Here is a 24580-nt window from a genome sequence, read left to right on the forward strand (position 1 = left end):
TGTGCGCCAGGTTGCACAAATAAACGAGGGAAAAAGAAACGTCGTTTTACCGCATTCCTAAAGATGCGGAGAGGCGAGCTAAGTGGATCAGCGCCATTAAAAGAGCCAGGAGCAAGCAAAACAAGACTGAAAGATGGGACCCCCCAGCCGTCGGATTCCGCTTGTGCAGCGATCACTTCATATCAGGTAAGTTACCAAATACAAAGCTTACTAACATAAGTATCTTCATTATTTAAGGCTATAATTGTGGTTTCTGATCACTTTAATACTAGCTAGTTGAATTATAGCATGCAATTTGTGGGGCTAACAATGTCATGTTTTGTAAGCTAGCAAGTGCTAACGTAGTATTCAAAAATACCCAGTTCGATACTGAAATGTTTCTATTTATTTTTTAGAGAGAAAGAGTGATAATCCCTTGAGTCCGGACTTTGTTCCATCTCCAGAGAAGAGGAAAAGAAAAATGAGACTGGAGGTTTTCAACAGACGACAGAAAGCAAAGCTACAGAAGATAGAGCAGACAAAGCTATCTGCGAAAGCCATCCCTACCAGGTGAATATATCAAAGTTTCTTAACCTGTTCAACCCCACTTCCATGGACTTTAAAATTATAAACCAAAAAGTTTTCGCACAATTCATTGTAGGTTTAATAACACCCAATGAGCTAAAAACCATACCATCTGTGACTGGTTTGAAAACATCACACACCTCTACCGACTTGCATTTGGCAGCATGGGATTGTCACTGTCATTGTCAAAATCTATCTATCTATAATATATATTATGATGTAAATGTGCTATACAAATAAAATTTACTTACTAATGAAAGCTAGTATATACTGCTGAAAACAGAGAGTGATTGACAAAAAAATGTCAAACTGTCATCAGTTGTGTATACATATACTCTTAATCTACAACTTTTGTGTTTTCACCAGAGCATCAACAGATTGTCCCCAAGACAGCAACAATGATCCTCCTGCAGACCAGACTCCCACCACAGAGCCTTTGAAGGAATCTACCCATGAAGAACCTGGAAATGATGTCCAGCCTGTTCTCCACGAGGATGATCCAGCAACTCCACCATGCAGCACTGAAACCTGTAGTGAACGCGTCCAATCTCTTGAGCAAGAATGCCAAGCTCTGAGGACTGAAAATATGTTGTTGAAGGAAAAAATGAATAGGACTACACTGAATGAGATGAGCTTGCATAACGATGATAAAAGAGTTAATTCTCTCACTGGTTTATCAACATATTCAATTCTCATGACAATTTTTCATATTGTGGCTCCTTTTCTCAAACTCAAAGCTGGTTTAACATGTTTTCAGCAGTACATTGAATTTTTGGCATTGACTCAACCACTGTTTCAAAGCTCTTCAAACACTGTATTAGTGTGATGCATTGTAGACTGGTGCCAAGTCTAGTGTTGTGGCCTGACAGAGAATATTTAAGAAAATCTCTTCCATATGCATTTCGAAACAGTAGCTTTGAAAAGACAGTTTGCATTATAGATTGTTTTGAAATATTTCAAGAGAAACCCAGTAGATTGCTAGCCAGTCCTCAGTGTTACTCATCACACAAATCGCACCACACAATGAAATATTTAATTGCAATTTGCCCTCAAGGTTCCATTTGTTTCATTTCCACTGGATGGGGAGGTCACACAAGTGATAAGTTCATCACAGAACAAAGTCACTTTTTATCTCATTTGCTCCCAGGCGACGTAGTTTTAGCGGACAGAGGTTTCCTGGTCAAAGAGTCCATTGAGAGGTGCCAAGCTGAATTAAAGATTCCAGCATTTACTCGTGGAAAGAAGCAGTTAGATCCTGTGATCCTGTTGACTTGGAGAACACCAGATGTCTAGCCTCTCTTAGGATACACATTGAAAGAGTAATTGGAGTTCTCCGTCAAAAGTACACAGTCTTGCAAAGCACTGTCCCCATAAGTTTCACGGACATAGAAAGAGAAAACGATGTGACCTACCTTGACAAGATTGTGGGCATATGTTATGCACTTACAAATGTGTCTGAATCTGTGGCGCCCTTCCAGTGATGGGGATGTACAGTAAATTGAACTGATGTGACTGGCTACAGATGTGCTCAACCAGAAAATAAACCTTTTTGACACTCACTTACTTATTGCTTCCTTGTTGTGACATTACTTTTGATCATTTTGATCACTCGCTATTCTGATGCGATCACATTCTGTTTACAGATCAAGCTGCACATCCACCCATTCTAACTGAGTTCCACCCAAGCAGATATTTGTTCTGGTGTGTTTGATATGAATGACCTACCCATGTTTCATATCCTTGATTGCTACAGATACTTAATAATGGGGAAGAGAACAATATTGGTTTAACAACTGTTTATTCATAAATAAGAGAGTACAGTATCAGCTACTACTCTTTTTTGGGCATTGATTACTTTTCGGCAGCTGGGACATACCCACTGTTTTGGGACCCTTTTCATGCAAAGGCAGGTTTGGTGAAACTTTTTAACAGAACAAAAACCTGATGCACAGACCAACATGTTCCCTGCTTCTGGCTCACGGCAGTAGCACCACTGTTGTCGACTATGATCAGCAAATGCTGCTGGTTTTGGTGCAGAAAAATACTTGGCTAGCAGCTCTGGAATGATACATTTTTTAAAGAAGTCACAAGCACATTACAATTCTTTGTCAAAGAATGCCACATCAGGAGTGACACGTTCAACAAAAGGTGAAGTACTTCCTCTTTCAGTCCACAGAATGAAATCGCAATATGGTTTGTTACTAACAAATGCATCTGTACTTGATAATAGTATGCACGGTCCCGCTTCAGTCTAATTTTTCCTTGTGCATCTTTTTCAAGGCAAAAGTGTGCAACAGAATTTACTGCCTCATTAACAGAAAGGTCTTTTACAGAAGATGGGCACTTAATTACGATGACACCTGAACCACAGCAGCTGCAGGAAACATATCCATCAGGTGAGGCCCCAATGAATGGGTGCAGGGGTGAAATCCTGAATCCAGCTGTTCCATCCGTGTGTGAGAGGCAAAGCTGCATTTCATAGTATTTTCTTGCCAATTCCTCGTGCTGACATCCCCTTCTGAAGAAACAATAATAACATTAGTTTCGGACAATGGTAATGCCACTCCACATTGGTACTGCTCATTCAAATTGATACTACTTTTACACTCCTGCTTTTTTAGAATAGTACTTCCTGGATTTACCCTCCCTGTTCTTTTATATACATCACATTCACTTGATTGTACACCATCTGGAAATGACAATTTTATACACAGGAGCAGTTACACACTGCATGCCCCATTTTACCCTAACCCTTCTATGCTCATGAATACCTGGTAGCCTCACTGGTGAAACTGCTGTTCCTTGGTCACAGTTATGTCTTCAAATAGTGCTTCTGCTCGATCTTGTAACTCTGCCAGGTTGAGGTCTCTTGTCTGCTTGTTATACAGGTTGATGAGGGGTTCTGGTAGATCCAGCATGACAGCCTTTGGCACATAGGATGCTGCATACTCTTTGACAACAGACAGGACTACTGGTTTGATGATCTGCTCCTTTAGTGTGCGGCATTGCGAGAGGTTGTTGTAGAGTTGGGCTTGCTCAGCAGCGGTCAGAGGTGGGAAAGCTGGGGGGACAGAATGACCTTTCGAAGATTTTCCTTTTTTATATTGTTGAGAGTTGTTAAAAATTATGTCCTTGCCCTGCTGATACTCCACTTTCTTTAAAGAGTCCTCACTTGGGGTGGCCCACTTGCACCTTTTGGATGTTACAGCTATCTCTTCTTTTCTTCCATTGTTATGCTGCCATATGCTGAACAACACAGCTGACACATGGGAGCAGCTCTCACCAAGTCCAGCTGTGCAATTGCAGTGGGCTCCCCATCATTCCTCACCACCATCCATGGCTTTAACTGAGGGTCATTAAGCCTTTGGGAATGATTAACCTATACATGAAATAAAAAAATGTCAGCTAACTTGGTTGAGTACATCAAAGATACAAACTAAATACAGTCCTACAGATAGCCAGACGCACCGCGGTTGCTAGCCAAGCTAACATAAACAAACAACCCGGACCCCTACTAGCCATGCTAACGTTACACTACCTATTAAACTGGGACACTTACCCTTCCAGTGATGATGCAGCATTTTTTTTGCTTGAAGATTCCACAGCTGGATGTTTCACGAGTTCACACTTACAAATGATCAGAGAATAGATGGTTATGCGTATTTGGCGTGCTGTCCGGGGGGAGGGCTCCGAGCTCGGAAATTGGGCCCGAACCCAGAGTACTCCCCCCGTATCTCTGTTTAGGAAGATAACTAGGCAAGTGTGAGGAGATGGGGTGGTGGAGGGATGCTGAAAACTGTCGAGGAATATGGGTGAGTCGACTGAGTATATTTATAGGCTTTACTCGTGCTGATTGAGTGGACCTGTTGATTACTGATTGCTGACAGCTGGCTGGAATGACTTGATTGTTTGATCATTAGAACGTGTTCCTCCCGAACCTTGTTAATAAAACATCAATTCACAAGTTCACACTTACAAATGATCAGAGAATAGATGGTTATGCGTATTTGGCGTGCTGTCCGGGGGGAGGGCTCCGAGCTCGGAAATTGGGCCCGAACCCAGAGTACTCCCCATAAAGCAAAGTGAATAAAGGACAGCCGCCTGCTTAAAGACCCCCCGAAAAGAGCGCAGAGATTGGCGGGCTGGCATTTCAAGGAGAGCCTGGTTGTTTGGCTGGGAGAGCTCTCGCAGCGTCCGACGGGAGCTCAATGCTTACGGTGTCGGACGGGTAAGTATGGATGTTCGAACGGGAGGGTTCTTGTGGCAATGGTCACGGCATCGCAAAGGGTAAGCCTCATCAGTCAGGAAAGAGAAAAACATAGATGCTTGACTGGGAGGGTTTGGCTACGTCCTCTGGGAGATCAATACTCGCTAGACGGAGGAGGAGGAGATGAAGAGGCTTGACCTGGGGAACTCTCGCTGTGTCCGCTGGGAGATCAATACTCGCTGGACGGAGAAAGAGAAGATATAAATACTCGACCGGGAAGGCTGTCTCTGGGTCCGCTGGGAGATCAATACTCGCTGGACGGAAAAAGAGAAGAAATAAATACTCGACCGGGAAGGCTCTCGCTGTGTCCGCTGGGAGATCAATACTCGCTGGACGGAGAAAAGAGAAGACATGGATGCTTGACCTGGAAGGCTCTCGCTGTGTCCGCTGGGAGATCAATACTCGCTGGACGGAGAAAGAGAAGACATGGATGCTCGACCGGGAAGGCTCTCGCTGTGTCCGCTGGGAGATCAATACTCGCTGGACGGAGAAAGAGAAGACATGGATGCTCGACCGGGAAGGCTCTCGCTGTGTCCGCTGGGAGATCAATACTCGCTGGACGGAGAAAAGAGAAGACATGGACGCTTGACCTGGAAGGCTCTCGCTGTGTCCGCTGGGAGATCAATACTCGCTGGATGGAGAAAGAGAAGACATGGATACTCGGAAATTATTATTATTATTATTATTTATTTTTTTTAACCGATGAGGATTTGGTGGGCTTTTTTGATATGGAAACGATTAGTTCTGATGTAGGTTTGGAACGCGTCTGAGGACCATCTTCCAAGCGCTTGGATCTGCTGTTGGGAGAGGCCTTTTTGGGCTGCTGAGGTTGCTGCCCCGATGCGGAAGGAATGGCTGGAGAAATTCTCTGCTGGGATGCCTGATAGTTGGAGAACAGATTTTAGGTGTTTTTGGAACCAAAAGCGTGTCACGGGTTTGTTAGAGTCGTCTATGAACAGGGGTTCGAGATGGGATTTAGCATGAGAGTTTCTCAGTTGGAGGTATGCTAGTATAGTTTGGAAAGGTTGAATTGGTGACGAGAGGTTGAAAATATATATGAAGTGGCCTTTTTTGGTTTGGTCTGTTTTGCTTTGTTTGATCAGAAAAGAGATAGTTTCGCTGTCAAGCACTGAAAGATCTGAGATGTTTGGGTGGATTTTTGGGTCGAATCTGGAAGTGATAGCCAGTTCAGAGCATCTTAGGAAACCAAAAAAAAAGCTAGAATAAACATGGCGTCGAGTGTGCGAGAGGTATTAAGGGATCGGTAGCCTGAGCGGAGGGTATGAATGCATTTAGTAAGAATATCTAACATTATGGGTTGTCTGGTGTCCGGGCGGGTGGGCTGGGATCGTTGGATGCCTTTAATTAAGAGGGAGGTTTGTGAATTATTTATCTCCGGTGAGGGGGCGCCGTGAATCAATTTGTGAAAAAATTGGATGCCGCTTAAGTAACTTTTGATGGACCCGACTTGGAGGCTCTTAACGCTGTTAAGGTAAGAGATGAAGGAGGTAATTGTAAGGAGGGAAAAATCAGGGAATGGCGTGTTGTAAGAAAGGTGGAAGGCTTTAAAACATCTCCACGCGGTCACATAGGATTGGAGAGTTCTGGGGGAAACTGCTTGGAGAATGGTGTCGAGCGATATGTTGAGGAGGGATTTTTGCGGGTGGGTTATGGGAATATTAATTCCGAATAATGAGGTACTGGAGTTGGTAGCTTGTCTGCCTCTGGAGCCAGCATCCTGAATTTCTGAAACATAAAGCGAGACAGAGAGTCAGCAATTTGGTCTTTTGACCCGGGGATGTGTTTAGCAATTAAGATAAATTGATCACATGCTGAAATCCAGATTAGACGTCTTAGAAGTGGCATCAGTGCGGGTGAATGGGAACGGCCTTTATTAATGCACTGGACTGTAGCTTCATTGTCACAATGCACTACGATACTGCTAGCAGTCCATTCTTTCCCCCACAGGAAGGCTGCTACTACGAGAGGGTAGAGCTCGAATAATGCGGAGGACTGTAGCGTGTCCTGTATTTGGGGGGGCCACGTAGACGCGAACCAGGGTCCTTGGCAGACCCCCCAAAGCCGACTGAGGGGGCTGCATCTGTGAACAGCTGGATGTCGATGGGGGAGGAAATTAGATCCTTATAGAAAAATGATAGGCCGTTCCACTGTTTAAGAAAAGTTATCCATAGCCTGAGTTCGTCGTGGCATGCTGGAGTTAGGGAAATGAGATCCTCTAGTGCGTGAACTGAAGACGCGAGAGAGAGGAGATGAGAAATGAAAGGGCGGCCTTGTGGAATAATGCGCATGGCGAAGTTTAAGTGGCCGAGCATGGATAGGAGTTCGCGTTTGGAACACTTTGAACTGTCTACGAGGGTAGATGAGATGAGGATTATTCTATCGATTTTTTTCCTTGGGCAGGGAGGCCTGGTATTTAACTGAATCTAGCTTAATGCCAAGGAACTCGATGGATGTGGCGGGACCCATGGTTTTTTCCTGGGCGATGGGAATTCCGAGCTCGGCAAATACTCTTTGAACTGTGAGGATCTGGGCTGCTGGAATGGCGCTGGGAGGCGAAATTATTAGAAAATCGTCCAGCAGGTGAATGAGGTGAGGAATTGCGTAATTGTTTGACAAGATCCAGCAAATGGCTTCAGATAGCATGTCAAAAATTTTGGGGCTGCTTTTGCATCCAAAAGTTAAGCGTACAACGAAATAGAATTTCCCATGCCAGCGCACTCCGAATAAGTGCCATGAATCCGGGTGGATGGGCATCACTTTAAAAGCCGAAGTGATGTCAATTTTTGAGTCGATAAATAATTTTTATATTTTTTATTGACATCTTTAAAGACAGGGCATACAGGACGGGCATGAGCACCGCCACAGAAGCTGCATATGTGCAAGCACCGACAACGCTGCCTGGTGCACTTGCCGATATTAAAATTGTTGCAAGGCTGTTTGCTGTCCGTAAGTGCTCTGGAGCGGAAATTAGCCTCGTGTGGATATGGGTTGCTAGTCGCCGGTCTTGGTGTGTAGCTGGTGGATTTGACTGGTCCCGTTTCCGGGCATGGAGGAACGGAGGGGTTAACTTGAGGGCACGATATTGTGGAATGTGCCACTGACCTGCAGACCGCGCAAGAAATATTCCTGCAGCCAAGGAAAACTCTGCTGTGCAGGTCAGTGTCTAGTGCTCCCCAGTTTGGGCATTGGTTCCACTGTGAAACCCTAACAGCACATTTTGCTGAGAAGAGTTTGTGATATGTGTAAAAGTGCCCTCCCCCGTAGGACAACGCGAGCTCGGCTATCAGCGCTAAATAGTCGTTCAGTTCGCGTCGCCTATGAGGGAAGGCTGAGCAAATGATTTCTGTGAAGTGGCTGAAAGCGATTGAAAACTCCGAAAAAGAAAGTAAACGTGATGAATGTGTATTCAGGTTTTTTAAAGTGACTGAAAAATCCCCGCAGTCTAACTGACGGTTAGAATCGGATACGGGAAGCAGAGAAAGTAACCAAATGCTGAAAACTGTCGAGGAATATGGGTGAGTCGACTGAGTATATTTATAGGCTTTACTCGTGCTGATTGAGTGGACCTGTTGATTACTGATTGCTGACAGCTGGCTGGAATGACTTGATTGTTTGATCATTAGAACGTGTTCCTCCCGAACCTTGTTAATAAAACATCAATTGTTACAAAGCCAGACTGAGTCCATTTGTAACCCTCCAGGCTTTATAGGCTTTCAGAGAGTCACCCGAGTAGGAGGATGGGAAGTTTGTCAGGTAGTTATATATATCCGGATACTGCAGATCTGGGACGTCTTCTTCACCGGAGATACTTGTGAAAAGCACCCCGGGGGCATTGTGTGGGTCGGTAATATTTAACCGATTTAATTTTTTGATATAAAGCTCAATGTCATGCGAATTAAAGTGAGATGAGTACTCCGATGGCTTGAAAGCGTCGGCGCTGGAGCTGGCCATTTTACTGCCAAAATGGCGGCCCGAACACCGGTAGTCACGTGGGGTCCGGAGCTCTATTATGTGTTCTCTTACCCTCTTGGTTTCCCAGTTTGTTGTGTGTGTGTGTGCCACCGTGTACTTCTGTCTGCTACCTTGTGCATCCCTTTTCATTGTTCAAGTTGAAGATAGTACCTGGACACCTTCTCTTGTGTCTGTTGTGTCTCCTGTTTGTTCCAGCCCTGAAAGCTGAGATTCTCTAGTTGCTTCCTCTCTACCAAGCAGCAAGACCAGTGCAGTGACTGATCGTACCCCGCGAGTCTATCTCTCTGGTGCTGTGTGATCATGTCTGGCTCCTGCTGCATCCATTGGCCTTGTGCAGCACATCAACCACAGCACACCAGCCGGTTCACCTTGGGCTGTCGCAGCGGCCACCCTCTCAGCTTGCCTGTCATTTGTGCTTCATTCCCTGCCTACTGTTTGGACTGTTATCTCCTCCTCTCCCACCATCTCTCGTCTTGTCAACTGTCTTGTCAATAAAACCCGTTAAAAGGCATAGTTCACCCAAAAATGAAAATTAGCCCATGATTTAGCCATAGACAGTATAAGAAATTGACAGAGCCATCTCATTGGAACTCAGTTGAGACAGTTGAAGCCCATTTTTAGCGATTTTTGAGCACTTCCGTTCCTGACGCGCAGACTCAAACCGACTCAAACTAAGCTTGATGACGTGAGCAACCTGTCTGACAGAAGCAAATCTTCTAGTAGCTGTACCAAGAGGAATCTGAATCATTCCCTTCCGAAACTTGCAGAGCCGGAGATCGTGAGTATTAGCTGTCCATGAGCTCGCAGCAGGAGCAACTTCATCACTCTCTATGTGCTTCTCCCTTGACTTTATGCCTCCACGTCCCCCCGATTGCCCGCGAGCTTCTACATCTGTCTATACGGTAATTTTCTCTAGTGTGCGCCAGAGAGTTGCGTGTTATGACACAATCGTTAGCCTATTTGTACAAAAACGGCTTCTACGGGGTGATAACGTAAGATACAAAGTAATGGAGCCTTTTATACATTGTCGTGTTTCTTTAGAAATAAATAATGGACAAATGGAGTCTTTAAACGCCTCAGATGTAAAGTTATTCGCTGTCAAAGTGACGCCAAAATGAATGGGAGTCAATGGAAATGCTAACGCAAGTGAAGTTCTGCTACAAGATGGCGGCACCCGGCCGGCTTCAACTTCCGGTCGGTGGATTACCCCCTTGGATTTAGGCCCTGTCCACATGGACACGGGTATTTTTATAACCGTGACTTTTTTTATGTGGTTCGGCGGCCGTTCGTCCACACGAAAACGCACTGAAACCGAACATTTTTGAAAACCCCTGCCAGGGTGAGGATTTTCAGAAACGCCGGTTACAGTGTTGTCGTGTAGACAGTGAAACCGGGGTTTTTGCCTTGCGACGTCAGAGTGTGCGCCGTTATCTGCTGTGTTTGACGTCAGATTTGCGCTTCTGATTGGCCAACATGGCTTTGCGGTTAAGGGTTATATCGCCGCCTGCTGGCGTGGAATGCTCTTGACCGCGCTTGATAGCGTGTTTTTGCGTTTTCATGTAGACGGAGACCGAGCATGTGTGGACGGGATTTTTTTTTAAAAACGCTGTAGGAAAAACTCCGGTTATAAAAATACCCGTGTCCGTGTGGACAAGGCCTTACTCACCCTGAAGTCATCCTAGGAGTATATGACAATCTTCTTTCAGACAAATACAATCAGAGTTATATAAAAAATGTCCTTGGTCTTCCAAGGTTGATAATGGCAGTGAATGGCTGGATGATTTTGCAAGTCCATTAAAGCGCATCTATTCATTATTAAAGTGCTCCATGCATCTCAGGGGGTTAAGAAAGGTCTTCTGAAGTGAAGCGATGCGTTCGTATAAGAAAAATATCCATATTTAAAACTTTATCGACTAAAATAACTAGCTTCCGGCAGACGGCCGTACACCAAAAGAGTAACACTTGAACTTGATGCATAATGTAATGATGAACGCGGTTTGAACCGAGAGAGGCGTCAATTGCAGTCATTACGTTGTGCGTCAAGTTCAAGTGTTACTCTTTTGGTATAAAGGTTATGATACACAGGGCAACTTTTTGAGCAATGTTGTTGGGCAATCTTGCCGAGCGATTGTTGCTTAGGCACTTTCCCAATGAAAACGGGCAATACATTTCTATCTGGATAATTTAGACCGGTCGTGGGCCCTGTGTCTCATCTGGTTTCCTGTCGACTGCAACATTGCCCAGCAACATTGCTCAAAAAGTTGCCCTGTGTATCATCACCTTTACGCCAAAAGAGTAACACTTGAACTTGACGCACAACGTAATGACTGCAGTTGACGCCTCTTGAACCGCGTTCATCATTACATTGTGCGTCAAGTTCAAGTGTTACTCTTTTGGCGTAAGTCGATGTGTACGGCCGTCTGGCGGAAGCTAGTTATTTTACTAGTTCTAGCCATAGACAGTAAAAGAAATGGACACAGCGACCCCATAGACTTCAACGGAGAAAAGTGAAGTCAATTAGAAGCACTCACTTCCTGATAGCCAAGCGAACTGCGCATGCTCACACTGAGCTTGACGACGCAGATGTGACGTGAGCAACCTGTACGTCTTCTAGTAGCAGCGCCAAGAGGAATCTGAATCATTCCCTTCCGAATCTTGCAGAGCCGGAGAGCGTGAGTAGAGCTGTCCATGAGCAGCAGGAGCAACTTCATCACTCTCTATGGGCTTCTCCCTCGACTTTATTCCTCCACGTCCCCCCGATTGCGAAAAATTGAGTCTTTAAACGCCTCAGATGTAAAGTTATTCGCTGTCAAAGTGACGCCAAAATGAATGGGAGTCGATGGAATGCTAACAGCAGGTGAAGGCTTGCTAGCCGATGGCGGCCCCCGGGTAGACTTCAGTTTCCGGCTGATGGATTACCCCCTTGGTTCTAGCTCCTTTGTTGTCCAGCCCGTGACGTAGACACTGATCATCATGAAGAATCATTCTCTAAATGCACTGCGAGGAGGAATGAGAGGAAGCTGAGAGAAAACACAGCAGGATCCTATGCAGAAGATGATGCACACAAGTCTTCACTCTCTCTTCACATCTGGCACCACCTAACTCCTAAATCATGATTTAGCTTTGCAGTTTAAACAAACAGTACATCATGCTTAAAAAATGTCTTGGCAAAATAATCATACTGTATCTGCATATAATCATGTCCACAAACATTTTGTATTTACAATGTCTAAATGTTTATTTCTTCATTCAACAGAGTTATCATTGGTATTAAATAGCAAAATTATCCAAACAAACAAGTAAATGAGCTATCGACGGATGTAATGAGAACAGCCGCACAGGGAACCCAACCAATTCCAGCTTTCTGTCGAGACATTCCTTCATGTTAGACATAAGAAACGTTCATCTGTGTCACTCACGATAAACTGAATATTTCATCTTCTCATAGTTTGTGAGCAGCTCAAAGCCATACTGCCCAATCAGGACAAGTGTTCAATAAAAAAATGACCCTTCTTTGGTTTTTAGGCCTACTGGTTAATGTGCCACGATCACTTATTTGACTTTTTTGGCATTAATATTTAAACAGAAACAAAAATCAAACTAGAGATGCATCGAAATCATACTGAAACTGAAATTAAAGTTTTGAAATCAAAATTCAAATTTGTCTATTAGTCAATTAATTAATCAATCAAATGTATTTAACAATTAACACTCACATATAAACTGAGTTGTATATAAACATTTAAATTGCAGTTTGTCATGGCAGTTTTATATAAACGTTTTATTGATATAATTAATGTTTATAGCCAACTCCAATTCGTTGTTAAAATATAAACATTTAAATGGTGGCTGTAATGAAAATATATCAGGTTAAGTAAAAATATAAAGAATATAAAATATAAAGAAGAATTTGTAATATAGTGAATATATTTATCAAATTGGTCCTCTAGAATTATTTTTAATTCTATATAAATTAATAATTAATTAATTTATTCTTTATTTTACTAGGTGACTATCGATTTTATGGTCATGGAATGGCTTTTCTGAGGTAAATGTGACTTTCCGTGACATAATGTTTACCAGCTGTTTTATTGTTGTCTTTCTGCGGTTGAAACACTGACTGAGTGATCATATGATTAAAGTTGGACTGTATCTTTCAACACTCCTTTATTCATATTTATTTGGTGCTGTAACTAGTAGTAAAGAGGCAGAGATGATCGGCACTACAGCGATCTGTCACGCCACATTTAAGAGCACCAAAACCAAATTTATTGTTTGAATTTCATGATAAATTTGACAGAATTTGAAAGATCAGACTTTGTTTCATATCACAAGTAACATAGCACAAAGCGTACTGTGATAATTGGATGGGAGACACTGGACAATTTTGTTCAAGGATCAACTGAAAACAGCACAGTGTTCTCACAGCTGACATGTTTAAAATTAATTTTCATCTAAATATTTTAGGTTGCCTAAATGTCAGTGCATCACTACAATCTACACATTTAAAGTACATGAAAGGGTTTCCTGTCAAAGTTGTATGTTATCAGTTTTCTTCCAACTGCTAGTATATTCGAATCCACTTTATATAACTCCCGAGACTGATATCTCTGTGTTTACAGTGTTAATAATCCTAAACATTTACAAAAAAAAAAAACAGTTACACAATAAAATGGACACGGAGATACTGTATATTACAAAGATAAATAAACTCTGATCTGAATGAGGCTGGAATACTGAATGCATCAGTTTGACTTAGTGAAGTTCAGTCTGACACTAGCTGCAGATCTGAGGTCAGTGTTGATCTGAGCCGGTGATGCTGATGTTAAATCATGAGGTGAGTCTGAATCGACCAATGAGGCTGCTGGATTCATTGCACATGACCTATCTGATTTGCCTCGGTCTGTCTTTGTCCCTGGCATATGTGGCACAGCTGGAGCAGCAGAAACTGGAGTAATACTGGCTGGAGCACAGTCGCGCGTACACTATCAGCTTACAGTTCGCCAACTCAGGCTGATCCACACAGTCCGCTGGCAAGCCCTGACTTCCTACAGAGAGAGAGTGAGACACAAAATTTTACAAATTAAAATGAATTCACAAGTATAGCTGATCATGTCCGTATAGCAACTGTTTATTATGGCTACTCTTCAAATGTGGAAAACTTGCAGAGCCGCTTTTCTTTAGCCGCGTTTCCATTGCCCTTCAAATTGCGAAATTGAATTTGAAAATTGAAAATACGCCCAATGGAAACACGTCGGCTACACAAACACTCCCATGTATCGCAAAAAAAGTGTTTACGCTCGAATAAAGTGGTTTTTCAGGCAGTTCGAAAACGAAATATTTTGCAAAACTGCAATGGAAACAGTTTTTGGGCATTTACAGTCACCTGACGTACGTAAAAGTCGATCACTCTTTAAAGAAGGTGCGGTGCGTTTGGACAGAAGACGAGACACAGTTCTTTATTAAACTCATAAAAGACAAAAGATTTATGGGAATACTGGACTCTAAACCACGAAGAAATGCCACAATTTATCAAGAGCTTGAAGCAGAAATGAGGGAGAAACACCCAGAAACACTCATATGTGTGATCACAGTATAAGGGGCTTTCCTTGCCATTAAAGCTTGGATACACGCATACGTCTCTTTCCAATAATAATAATGGCTAATGCGGTGGCTGAGATATACGTAAACCTACCAACGTCCGTTGCCATAATTTTTGGAAGAGGAAAAAATGACGTTTAGTCGCATAACATCGGTTAATGGAAATGGCGTCATTTCGCAGTAGATTTTTTATCGACATTTAGAAAATATCGCAAAAGTATTGCGCAAATCTGTAATGGAAACGCTCTCGTTCTCCTCACTTCACAGACCTTGTTGAGGGGATTTGGCCAGTCGTACTTCAGCCGCTGCACTGACGGAGTACGTCCCAGAGTAAGCATTGCAGGTGTACGTCCCCTCATCCACTGACTGGACATTATTAAGTATGAGCGTCCCGTCTGCCGACACGTGCACACGAAGCCCGTCGGGTCGCACTGGCACACCGTTCCTGTCCAGAGAGATGAGGCGCTGTCATGTTAGATGTACAATGTGCTTTATTCACACTGATATACAAACCGTGTTCTCTGAACTGACCGTGACCAGCCAACCTTCACATTTTCTCCTGTTACTCCACAGGGCAGTTGAGCAGTGCGGCCCTGCGGCACATCGGTGTCTGTGGGGGCTTTGGTGATCCTGAGGTCCCCTAAAGAAACAAGACAACATTACAAGCATACAGAGACCGGACATTGTGAGTATGTTGATGTGCTGCATCATTAATCAAAATAGTACCAAATAGGGCTGTCACTTTACGTTTGAAAATCGATTGGACCAACCAACACATGTTTTGTTTTTTTTTAACCAAAAATGTGTTTTAGGTGGACAGATCAATACAGTACACAGAACATGTGGGATGCTGGAAAATAACGTCTTTTCTGTTCACCAAATGCTTTTTAATATTCGCTATTACTTCAGTGCAAGTGAACAAGCGCGCCGTTATGTGTTGCGTAGTGACGTGTGTGTGTGTGTGTGTGTGTTCAAGTAAGCCAGAAATGCGCAGATTCTGCACAATACGCTGTATTTAATATATCATGAGGATCACGAGTTGCGTATTTGCGCTAAATCCGCGCAGATTTGTCTTACACAAACTTCCCCAGCAAAGTGAGTAAACACAGAAACACGCCAGATTGGCTCGTGATTTGACAGCGTTTCCCGCCACAGTTCATTTTTACCCGCATTTGGCGGATCGGAGGGTGTTAATCTCAATCCCTGAATGTTGCGCTCCTGTTTGTCATTGTGCTGAAACTTCACGCCAATAAATCATCAGGAATATTGCAGACCTGTGCGTCTCAAGCGCCCTCTTTACGCTCGTCCTAATGCCTGTTAGGTGTCCGTGGATTTGCCTGTATTTGGTGTTGAAAATGGAAACGTCTTTAGATGGAAAATCGATTTTACAATCGATTCAATGAACACTAATGTCTCAAAAATCGTATTAGATATGTAAATACGCATTGATATGTATTACTGCGTTTATAAAATCGAAGACGTTGCGATCTATTTGAATAAATATATGCGCTGCATGTTTCAGAGTAAAGCGCAGCACTGCATTTACACACAAGCAGCTCATGATCCGCCAATGTTTTCAGCGTCTCGTTTCACAGGAAATGCTTTTGAGTCACAGTTTCACAGTTCGAGTCGATTTAATGTGCATTTGGGAACAAAACATGCACCAAACATTACATACTGGTAATGAGAAGCGCTTATCAACAAAAGAGAAGGCTTAAGAGCTCCTGCGTTTTCCCTCAAAATAAAAGTTTAATGGTTTAATGTTTCAAAACTAAGAAATTAAGATAATAATAATAATAACAAAATAATAACAATTTCAACAATATAATAATAACAAAAATATTTTTTTAATGATAATAATTATTATTATTTTACAGCCAAGTTGACATAAAATCAAACAATTTTGGCCCAGCAAACAATCCCAACAAACCTTTTTTAAAATAATATTTTAAATCAAAATTGCAATTAGATTTTCCTCAAAAACATGCAGCACTAATATGGTACTTATTATTCAAATACACAAAACTAGAGAATATAAAACACACCAAAAACCGTGAGCTGGATTTGACGTTCTTCAAACTTCTGGCTGTCCGTGACTGTGCAGGTATAAACCCCCGAATCATCTGACGTCAGCTGGTTAATCATTAACGTGCCGTCAGAGTGTTGAGAATGCCTGTATTAGGAGACAACATTCAACGTCTCATTAGATCTCACAGAATAATAACTGATCACAGAGAAGGAAATCCCAGAATGCACTGCAGTGAAAAAAGTTGATAATGCATTTCCTTGAATAACACATATTATTAGGGTAATTATCTTTAACAAAAACTAAACCCATAGAAACATTTTTATTAACATTAACTGAAATAAAATCCAAAATAAAACGTAAACTTACTTTATTTTAGCTAGATGCTAAGGCAACCTTTCTCATTTTCGTCTAAAGTTGATAATTAAATAATTAAAACTAAGTTAACTAAAACTAAATTAAAACTATAGTTTGAATAATTTTTTATAAAAATGACAAAACACAACAGAATTACTAAAAATGTTACTTAAATTGAAAAGAAAACAGAAAGTATAAATTCAATTCATTAATTCAATAAATTAAATTAATCAATTAACTAATTAAAGGTATTAAAAAAAACTCTAATAGTATATTAATGGCATTGATTAAAATTAAAATTATTGCAGTGTTGTTTTATTTTTTTAATTAAAAAAAATATATATGTGGGTGTTCTTTGTAGTTAGGCTAATTAATATAAAAACAGCGGAATTTATTACAGGTGAAACTCGAAAGATTTGAATATTGTGCAGAAGTTCATTTATTTCAGTGATTCAACTTAAAAAGTGAAACTAATATATTATATAGACTCATTACATGCAAAGTGAGATATTTCAAGCCTTTATTTGTTATAATTTTGATGATTATGGATTACAGCTATGAAAAACTTTTCACAATATTCTAATTTTTAATTTGGGGTTTTCATAAGCTGTAAGCCATAATCATCAAAATTATAACAAATAAAGGCTTGAAATAGCTCACTTTGAAGGAAATGATTAGTGATTAGAAATATTAGTTTCACTTTTTAAGTTGAATCACTGAAATAAATGAACTTCTGCACGATATTCAAATTTTTCGAGTTTCACCTGTAGAGTCGATTATGAACTGAGTCTCTTGTGCACTTTGCTATTTGTATGACACAGAGAGCAGCTGCATGATTTTAGCCATAGACTGTAAAAAAAGATGGACGACGCCCCTTCGCCCTCTTCCATTTCTATGAGCATCTCCGCAAACTAATAGAAAATAACAAAAATAATCCAAGGTTTTTATTTAACACCGTGGCTATACTAACAAATAAACAGACATCGCCAGAGCAAAATATCCCGTTACAGTATAGTTGTAATGATTTTATGAATTACTTCAATGAGAAAATAGAAAGCATCCGAAATACAATTGTAAATGTACAATCCTCTATGGTGTCTTATGATTCAGCCTCAATTATCGCCCCTCAAGAACAACTACACCGCTTTACAACTGTAGGACAGGAAGAGCTAAATAAACTTATCATTGCATCTAAACCAACAACATGTTTATTAGATCCAATACCCACTAAACTTCTGAAAGAAGTGTTACCTGTAGTGGAAGAGCCTCTTCTTAATATTATTAACTCGTCTTTATTCTTAGGTCATGTTCCAAAAATATTCAAGCTGGCAGTTATAAAACCTCTTATTAAGAAACCGCAATTAGATCAAAATAACTTAGCAAATTACAGACCCATTTCAAATCTTCCATTTATGTCTAAAATACTAGAAAAAATTGTGTCCGCTCAATTGTGCTCTTTCATGCAAGAAAATGAGATATATGAAAAATTTCAGTCAGGATTCAGACCGCATCATAGCACAGAAACTGCGCTAGTTAAAATTACAAATGATTTACTTTTAGCTTCTGACCAAGGCTGTATCTCAATACTAGTTCTACTCGATCTTAGCGCTGCGTTCGACACTATAGATCACAAAATACTCTTGGATCGACTACAAAACTACACTGGTGTTCAGGGACAGGCATTAAGCTGGTTCAGATCGTACTTATCAGACCATTACCATTTTGTCTGTTTAAATGGGGAAAAATCGAAGATAACGTCAGTAGACTATGGAGTGCCGCAAGGATCGGTGTTAGGCCCTCTGCTATTCTCAATATATATGCTGCCACTTGGTAATATTATAAGAAAACATGGAATTAATTTCCACTGCTATGCTGATGACACTCAATTATATATTTCATCACGACCAGATGAAAACACTAACTCTAAATCTAAATTGACAGAATGTCTTAAAGATATAAAATGCTGGATGACATGTAATTTCCTGCTATTAAATCCAGATAAAACGGAGGTATTACTTGTTGGTCCAAAAAACTACCCACAAAATCTCTTACAATACAACTTTAATTTAGAAGGATGCCCTGTTACTTTTTCCACTACAGTAAAAGACCTGGGTGTTATACTAGACCGCAACTTGTCTTTCGAAAATCATATTTCATATGTTACAAGAACTGCCTTTTTCCACCTTAGAAACATTGCTAAATTACGTAACATGCTATCTGTTTCTGATGCAGAAAAGTTAGTTCATGCATTCATGACCTCGAGACTAGATTACTGTAATGCTTTATTAGCCGGTTGTCCTGCATCCTCAATAAACAAGCTACAGTTAGTGCAAAATGCAGCTGCTAGAGTTCTTACTAGGTCAAGAAAATATGATCATATAACACCGATTTTATCATCTCTACACTGGTTACCTATTAAGTTCCGTATCAATTACAAAGTACTACTACTGACCTATAAAGCCCTAAATGGTTTAGCTCCTGTGTATTTAATGGACCTTCTATCACCCTACAATCCATCGCGTTCTTTAAGATCACTAAATTCGAGGCTTCTGGTCATTCCTAGGATATCTAAGTCCACTAAAGGAGGGAGGGCGTTCTCACATTTAGCTCCTAAACTCTGGAATAGCCTTCCTGATATTTGTTCGAGGCTCAGACTCGCTGTCCCAGTTTAAAACTAGATTAAAGACGCATCTCTTCAGCCAAGCATTCACATAATGCTTACCTTTTATACCACTGTTGAATCAGATCGAATGCATTAATATTATGAACAGCAGCTACGCTAATTATTTCCCATCTGCTTTTCTGCTGTTATCTCGGGACGCTAGTCCCGAGGTAAATAGCGTTCGTCAGCTCCAGTTTGTATCCAGCCTCTCACGGAGACTTCAGACGCTCCAACACCTGCGATGAGACGACTCGACGCCTGTGAAGAGACGACTCGACGCCGGCGATATGTTATGCCCTAAATTAATACATGATGATTAACTAACTATATTCTTCTATGTACATTTCTGAAATGCACTTTCTGTAAAGCTGCTTTGAAACAATATGTATTGTGAAAAGCGCTATACAAATAAATTTGAAATGAATTGAATTGAATTCCATTGGTGTGAACTGGAGCCGCCAGTGTCCCGATACGGCGCTGACATCTTGGACTTGAGTCTGCGCAGAAGCGATCTCGGGACCAGACCAGCGCAGTCGTGAGCAGGAAGTAAAGCCGTGAAATCAAGGCCCCGCCCTCACCCTCGCAGAATCAATCCCAAGCACACGCCCTGCACTTTTTTTAAATTATAGAAATTTAGATATTAAATTTAAAGCTCCAATCTCCTTAGTCCTCCGAAGATCCCGAAAAAAAGTCTGTTGGTGCTTCAGTGACTACTTCGCTCAGAGAACCTGTCAATCATGACGTCACACCACCGCATCTAAAAACAAACTTATTTTAAAAACAAACACTTGAAATTACATTAGCGTGATAAAAACTACAGTAAATGACAGAAACCATATTTGGAAAAACGATATTTGAAGTGTAATTTAATTGTTTAGTTGGTCTCACGTGCCGTTGAATAACATGAGGAGGCGGGGCTTATGAGCTATACTAGGACCGGCCACCGGGCGGCGATCGAGACGTTTTGGCTTCACTTTTCAGGGCTTGTGCGGCACGCTTGATTTTAGCATTCCAACTCATTCACTTATAAGGTTCCATAAGGAGGGCAGGATGCTGCTTCAGAAGGGTTTTGTTATGAGGTTGAGGACAGATGAACCCAATCGCAGACAGTATGCACTTAACATGGATTTATTTAGACCAGGGGTGGGGAACGTTGATCCTGGAGGGCCATTGTCCTGCAGAGTTTAGCTCCAACCCTAATTAAACACACCTGAAGATAATCAAGATCTTCAGGATTGCTAAAGTTACAGGCAGGTGAGTGTTTTTTTTCAGGGTTGGAGCTAAACTCTGCAGGACAGTGGCCCTCCAGGATCAACGTTCCCCACCCCTGATTTAGACAAAACAAGGAAAACAAAACCCACAATGGGGCAAAACAGAGACAATCCAAACGAGAGATAACTAAACTAGAAAACACTTGACAAGACTATTAACTAACAGCAAATACAAGATCAAGACGTTCTTCTTAAACAAGGTGAATCACTCAATGAGAAACAATGAACCGGTACAGGACAGCAAACACAAGGGGATTAAATAGGGGAACACTAATGACGAGGACAGGTGAAGCCGACTAGACAATAATGACAAGACAAGGATAACAAGGGGGCGGGGTTACGTAACGAGACAACACAAGCACATGGCCGAACACTTAGCCATGTGCTTGCACATTAAACATGCTTCTGTCATGATCCTGCCTCACGACTAGGGAAAATCAAGGGCAAGAGGGCAGAATCATGACAGGTTTGAACAGAACTGAAGATGAAGATACCTGAGTGAGTTGAGTGGCTGTCCAGCTCTGCTCCAGTGAACGGTGACCGCATGCATGGCAGACACCGGGAGCACTGCACACTGCAGTTTGGCAGTCTGACCTGCTCGAGCCTCAACTAGGGGCGAATGGTCAATGTTGAACCTGAAAAAAAAAAACAAGGGCCATGATGAGCAATGCAAGTATGATTGGGAATATGTGCTGCATAATTGCACCAACAGTGTGTAATTTAATGATTGATGTCTTGTACCTGGAAGATGAATGTGATGTGAATGATTGTGAAGAATCCACCTCTGATATTCCTGCACCATTCTGGGATGTTCCTGTATTTGGTAGTGAAAGAAAATATTCCTTGTGTAAGAAAAAAAAATTCTATTGTGTTGTTGTATTGTGAGTGGTTGCCAGGTGGGTCTCACTGACACAAGTCAAAAGATATATTATCTTTTATATAATCAGACACCAGGTAAAATGTTATCCAGTCAGAAAAAAAGCTAAGAAAAAGTAATAGCACTCTCACCATTAGTGTTTAATAGTTCAAGGGTTCTGGGGTACTTCGGGACAAAAATGTCCCGAAGCGTTTTTAAAAAAAATGTTAAAAATTGTAGCTTCATCGGAATGGTCCGAAACTTGGTGACTTTTTTTGGTACTTGGTATATGAACACCCAAAAAAAATTGGGGACAGGATTTGAAAAGTCTAAGTGGTCGTAAAAAAAATAGTCACACTCAGGACCTTCGGGTCAAAAATGACCCCCATAGGAAATGAATGGGAAATTGGCAAAAATGTGAAAATACAGTTGTTTTGTGCATACAATCTACAAAACAGCCAGGATGCAGAAAAAAAGCACACAACAGTGAAGGGGTGAATCTCTTAAAACAATGGGTGACAATTTTTTTTCCTTTTGTTCTCTTTATAATGCAATGTTCAGGTTTGACTGTATTATAAAGTAAAACTGCCACTTCAAATTACCATTTAAACCAAGCAAAAAAAAAAAAAAAAAAAATTTTATTTAAAAAAATTACAAAAATAGTCTTTGAGAATCTGTTATTATATATTCAAATCAACAACCTGAAAAAAATTAAACAATATGTGAAAAAATCACTAGAGTGTTTCTACCATAGGTTTCTACAGAGAGCTGTAAATCCACTAGTGGTAAAAATGTGCTATTGCGTGATAAAAATGCTCAGTGTGTCCACCAGATGGCTCCGATCTCATTTAAAAAATTGCTTTCATGAGGTCTAGACTTGACTCTAAAATGAAATACAGCTTTAATAAAAATTTTTTTTATTATATATATATATAAATTTTCTATTACATTCAATGGGAAAAAAATGGGTCTTAATTATTGCATAAATATTAATTATAAATCATAAAATTATCTCAAAACACCAAACTAGAAAAGAAAAAATATTATTGAACAAAAATATATTTCATTGATTTTACTCAAATAAAATGTATCTTAATGCCGCCCTCCGGGTCATTTTTGACCCGAAGGTCCTGAGTGTGAGTCTAAAATGAAGTACCCCAGAGGGTTAAATCATTAACCCTGCGATTAATAGTCATAGTGACGCTTGCAAGCATCAAATGAAGTATAGATGATTAGTAAGTAAATACACAGATAGGATAGAGCTAACCTGAGACAGACAGGTAAATGTAGCGGTGATCTCTCTCGCGGTCTTTTGTGGCCACACACAGAAACCATCCAGAGTCCTGCAATGTGATGGGACCCACCAACAGAGAGCCATCGGACTGCTGCTGATGCCTGAATGATCACGCACAGTTTTAATCAAGCTACTACAGGTTTGTGTGAAGTTGAGCTACAGTCTTCAATCCGAATGAATCCAATCTGAAAGTTTTGTTTACATAAACATTGTAATCCTACTCTCATATTCGATGTGCATAACATGTTGTCTTTCAAGGGAACTCACGCTGAGTCTGAATTTTCGAAACTATGGGAACACCTCTACATGATTGCGTCTTGAAGCACGTGTCCAATGGCGTGAAGGAACGTCATAGGCCGGTGACGTCATGACCAGGAAGCTATAAAGAACACCCAGACCAAACAAAGTCAGCTTCTGTGCCTTCAGCAAGCGCTCTGTGTGAAACTGTCCAAAGAGCACTAAATATATTAAAAATGGCGAGCAAACAGTCAGTGTTCCTCCCTGACCTCACTACATGAGCACCTTCATAGAGGTCTACAAGGAGCATCCGACCCGGGACCCGTTCAACTTTGCAACTTGTAAAATTAGGATAAGAAAAGTGTGAGCCGAGAAATAAGGTAAAAAAACAACAACACAAATTGCGTTAAAAATCTCTTCAGGTCTCTCCAGGCTGCTAACCCGACCGTGTAGTCTCAAGCGCGTCATGTCATGTTTCTATGGCAACCAGAGCTTCTGCAGTGACACAATGACTTTACCAATTGACGATTGGCTCTTTTACTTAAAAGGCGGGACTTATTCCGCCAAGCCGTGCTTTACACTTTCTCCCATTTTTATAATAATATGAATGAACCGTCTTGTTTAATCTTAAAGTTTTGGTGGTCAGATTCGGCGCAGAGAGCACAGAGATGATAGCAAATAAACAATGCTGATAACGTCAGCGGCCATGGCACGGAACGAGAAATCATTATTATAGTTCAAAACGTTTTTATGCGAGTTAAACTCGAGTTGAAATGCAAATCTGCAAAGTCTTTTGAAGCTGAAATAATGAGTGGATTAAGCATCCTTGGAATAACGAGAGAGGAATAACATGGATAGAACTTTCTTGATGGAGGATTGTAATGCATCACAGTCAGGTACGAGGAAGGGAGACGACGGCTACTAAAATTAGGTAAGACGAAAAGTTTTATTTTTCGCAACTGGTTTATTGACTTGTTAATAGCAATTTAGTGTGGAATATGTGACAATCGGGTCCAGTCGGGTCTGTGTCTTCCCGCCGGGTTCGGGTCCAGGTTTCAAATAATAGACGGGTCGGTAACGCTTACATGTACTTACAGTGTACTTATAAGGTAAGTACATGGGTTAGGGGTAGGTTCAGGGTTAGTACCTAGTTATTACCCAGTAATTGTAATTACTATAATAAGTACATAGTATGTACATGGGTAACAGGACTGTAAAAGGGAGCGTTACCGACGGGTCCAGGTCAGTTCCGGGTAGTACATTTATGGCATTTCTCGGATCTGCAAGGGTCCAGGTCCAGCTTTTGAAATAATAGATGGGTCCGGGTCGGTTCCGGGTAGTACATTTATGGCATTTCTCGGATCTGCAAGGGTCCGGGTCCAGCTTTTGAAATAATAGATGGGTCCGGGTCGGTTCCGGGTAGTACATTTATGGCATTTCTCGGATCTGCAA

At 41.2% G+C, this 24580-nt stretch overlaps 1 protein-coding gene and 1 long non-coding RNA gene across 2 annotated transcripts in view; both read right to left on the reverse strand.

Annotated features, from left to right (window-relative positions):
- Positions 1-12823: 12823 nt before the first annotated feature.
- Positions 12824-13194, reverse strand: LOC130088864 (uncharacterized). The gene is made up of 2 exons (XR_008807507.1): positions 13070-13194; positions 12824-12940 (listed from the first exon to the last, which is right to left on the reverse strand). It is a non-coding gene; the product is annotated as an uncharacterized LOC130088864 (long non-coding RNA).
- A 275-nt stretch (positions 13195-13469) lies between these two features.
- paplna (papilin a, proteoglycan-like sulfated glycoprotein) overlaps positions 13470-24580 on the reverse strand; it is a 118239-nt gene continuing 107128 nt past the window's right edge. The window contains exons 22-28 of the mRNA XM_056255847.1: positions 22865-22992; positions 21483-21555; positions 21236-21376; positions 16471-16598; positions 14957-15065; positions 14695-14870; positions 13470-13872 (exon numbers count right to left, since the gene is read on the reverse strand). Coding sequence (XP_056111822.1) covers positions 13709-13872; positions 14695-14870; positions 14957-15065; positions 16471-16598; positions 21236-21376; positions 21483-21555; positions 22865-22992 — 919 coding nt within the window. The 3' untranslated portion in view covers positions 13470-13708. The remainder of the gene's footprint in view (positions 13873-14694; positions 14871-14956; positions 15066-16470; positions 16599-21235; positions 21377-21482; positions 21556-22864; positions 22993-24580) is intronic.

Source organism: Rhinichthys klamathensis, unplaced genomic scaffold (genome assembly GCF_029890125.1).
Source record: "Rhinichthys klamathensis goyatoka isolate OS25496 unplaced genomic scaffold, OSU_Roscu_1.1 h1tg000123l_1, whole genome shotgun sequence".
Lineage (NCBI taxonomy): Eukaryota > Metazoa > Chordata > Actinopteri > Cypriniformes > Leuciscidae > Rhinichthys > Rhinichthys klamathensis.